The sequence below is a fragment of the Crocuta crocuta genome, unplaced genomic scaffold (genome assembly GCF_008692635.1).
Source record: "Crocuta crocuta isolate KB4526 unplaced genomic scaffold, BGI_CrCroc_1.0 scaffold477, whole genome shotgun sequence".
NCBI lineage: Eukaryota > Metazoa > Chordata > Mammalia > Carnivora > Hyaenidae > Crocuta > Crocuta crocuta.
This window is the reverse complement of record NW_027530193.1, coordinates 1,395,356-1,398,100: the sequence shown is the minus strand read 5'-3', so window position 1 is coordinate 1,398,100 and position 2,745 is coordinate 1,395,356. Positions and strand designations below refer to the sequence as shown.

The following is a 2,745-nucleotide window of genomic DNA, read 5'->3' as shown; positions in this document are numbered from 1 at the left end:
GGGGGGGAGAGAATGTGAAGCAGGGAGGGGCAGAGAGAGGGAGAGAGAGAGAGAATCCCAAGCAGGCTCAGGGACACCAGCACAGAGCCTGATGCAGGGCTTGAATTCACAAACTGCGAGATCCTGACCTGAGCTGAAATCAAGAGTTGGACGCTTAACTAACTGAGCCACCCAGGAGCCCCTGACATGTACATTCTGTTCAGCTGGTCTGGGGTGAGGCCGGAAAAGATGCATTTCTTACAGGCTCGCAGCTCCAGGTTTCTCCCTTTCAAATTGTCCCTGATCCACACTTGGAGTGGCAGGCCTGGCGGAAAACTCCTCGGGGATAAAAGCTGCCTTTCCCACACATCATGGGAAAGTGGCAGAGGAGACCAGATCATGAAGGGGTGAGTCTCAGAGAACCCCAAATTCTCTCCCATTAATCTACCCCCTTGCCTCAACCTCCATCTTTACCTTGCTTCTTTGGAATGGTCACAATGTCCACCGTGTGACCAGTACAAGTCATTTGACTTCTTTGGCAAAAAAGGAGTCCCCTAGACCCCCTCTCCCTCAGAGGATTAAGCAATTGAGTAGATTTCAGTGCACTTGCACCACATCACACTGTCTGCGCGAGGTAATGAGGCTCCACAGTACAATGTCGCCCTCACCCAGCTACTATAGAGACACCCTCTAGTCCAGCTGTCATTGGATCACCAGGACCCACTAACAAGTTTCAAGTGCCCTTGGGAGAGGAAATGCCTTAACTCCTATCTCATGCTTAAGACAAGCTGAACTAGTAGTACAAGGTACCAGCAAGGTGGCTTTGGAGAGGAAGCATTTTCCTTTACCTTTTATTTATTTTTTTAAATGTTTTATTTATTTCTAGGAGAGAGAGACAGCGTGAGCAGAGGACGGTAGGGAGAGAGGGAGTCACAGACTGAAACAGGCTCCAGGCTCTGAGCTGTCAGCACAGAGCCCGACGCGGGGCTCGAACCCACGAACCGCGAGATCATGACCTAAGCGAAAGTTGGACGCTTAACCGACTAAGCCACCCAGGCGCCCCTACTTCTTACTTTTTTAAATGCAGGTACTAGGAAACTATAATATATTTCATTATAATTCTGTTGCACAGGACTATGGTAGAATTGGGGGAGGGATTTGCTTCTTGTTTGTACTATTCAGTATAGCTTGATCTTTTAAAAATAAGTATGATAACTTATATAAAACAATAAACTCATTATTCCTAAATTAAAGAAATAAAGCAATGAGCAACGGGCTATGTTTTCTCTCCTGGGATGTTGAGACAACGAGCTGGGAGCATCTGGATGGGAACCAGTGACAACAGAATGGAACACAGCTAAGCTGGGGTCTTAAGGACCGTGTTGTCCAGCCCACTTGTTTTACAGATAGGGAATAGGGAAACTGAGACCCCGAAAAGTCACTTACCAGTCCAAGGTCACAGGAACTCAAGTGTGCAGTAGATGAGGCTAAGGACTGGCATTCCAGGTGCCGCAGAAGCACTGACTTAGGGCGCTTGCTCAATAGCCTTCGAAAAGCCTTCCCAGGCAACTGGCATTGTCTCTGGGTGAGACGTCCCATTCTTTTGGGCCAACACTCTTGGCCCAGGGTACTTCCTCTTCCAAGTAATAAAAATCCAGATACTTCCCTCAACTCTGAGGAATAGGGCACGTCTGCTTCAGCTGCAGGTATAAATTTTAGCCTCCCAGCCCCAGTCTAGAACACTCATCTACTGGCACCATGAAGTTCAGCCTGCTCCTTGCCCTTGGCCTGGTGGGCATTGACAGCTTAGGAAAGACCTCAGGTAAGCTGATATAAAGAGGATCACCGAGGGGCACCTGGGTGGCTCAGTTGGTTAAGTGTCTGACTTTTGATTTTGGCTGAGATCGTGATACCACGGTCGTGACATCAAGCCCTGCATCAGGGTCCATGCTAGGCATGGAGCCTGCCTAAGATTCTCCCTTTCTCTCTCTCTTTCTCTCTCTCTCGCTCTCGCTCACTCTCTCACTCTCTCGCTCTTCCAAGAAAAAGAAAAGAGGACCCCTGAGACCCATAGCCTGTGGGGGAGAGGGAGGCATAGGGTGGGGGGCTGGCTGTACAGGACCATCTGGTCACTTCCACTTGGGGAGGAAACCGGAGGAGTTGTATCTATGGTCTCCATGTAGTCTGGGGAAGATCTGGGGTCAGACCTCACAGATGTCTGTTTGATTTAATTCAACCCTCACCAAATTTAATTTTTATTACAAAGCAATGCATGGGTTTGTCTTAAAAAGACAAATAATATGGAAGTGTGTGAAGTTAAAAAGTGTGTCCCCTATTTTACACAGCCCAAACAATCCTGCCCTCCAGAATCCTACTCCTAGAATTCTTACAAGAGAACATAGATTTTCATATTGCTTTAAAAAGGAGATCAGAGCCACCTGGGTGGCTCAGTCAATTGAGTGTCCAACTTTGGCTCAGGTCATGATCTTGAGGTTCGTGAGTTTGAGCCCCACATTGGGCTCTGTGCTGACAGCTCAGGGCCTGGAGGCTACTTCAGATTCTGTGTCGGCCACTCTCTCTGCTCCTCCCCTGTTCTCTTTCTCTCTCTCCCAAAAATAAATAAATACCTATTTTTTAAAAATAATTTTAAATAAAATATTTTTATTTTTATTTTTATTTTTTTTTAAATGTTTTATTTATTTCTAGGAGAGAGAGAGAGACAGCGTGAGCAGGGGAGGGCCAGAGAGAGAGGGAGTCACAGACTGA

General features: G+C 47.2%; 1 protein-coding gene across 1 annotated transcript in view; it reads left to right on the top strand.

Annotated features, from left to right (window-relative positions):
- Nucleotides 1-1,737: 1,737 nt before the first annotated feature.
- LOC144232455 (early lactation protein-like) overlaps nucleotides 1,738-2,745 on the top strand; it is a 3,001-nt gene continuing 1,993 nt past the window's right edge. Inside the window, exon 1 of the mRNA XM_077765297.1 lies at nucleotides 1,738-1,801. Within this exon, the coding sequence (XP_077621423.1) occupies nucleotides 1,738-1,801 (64 nt within the window). The remainder of the gene's footprint in view (nucleotides 1,802-2,745) is intronic.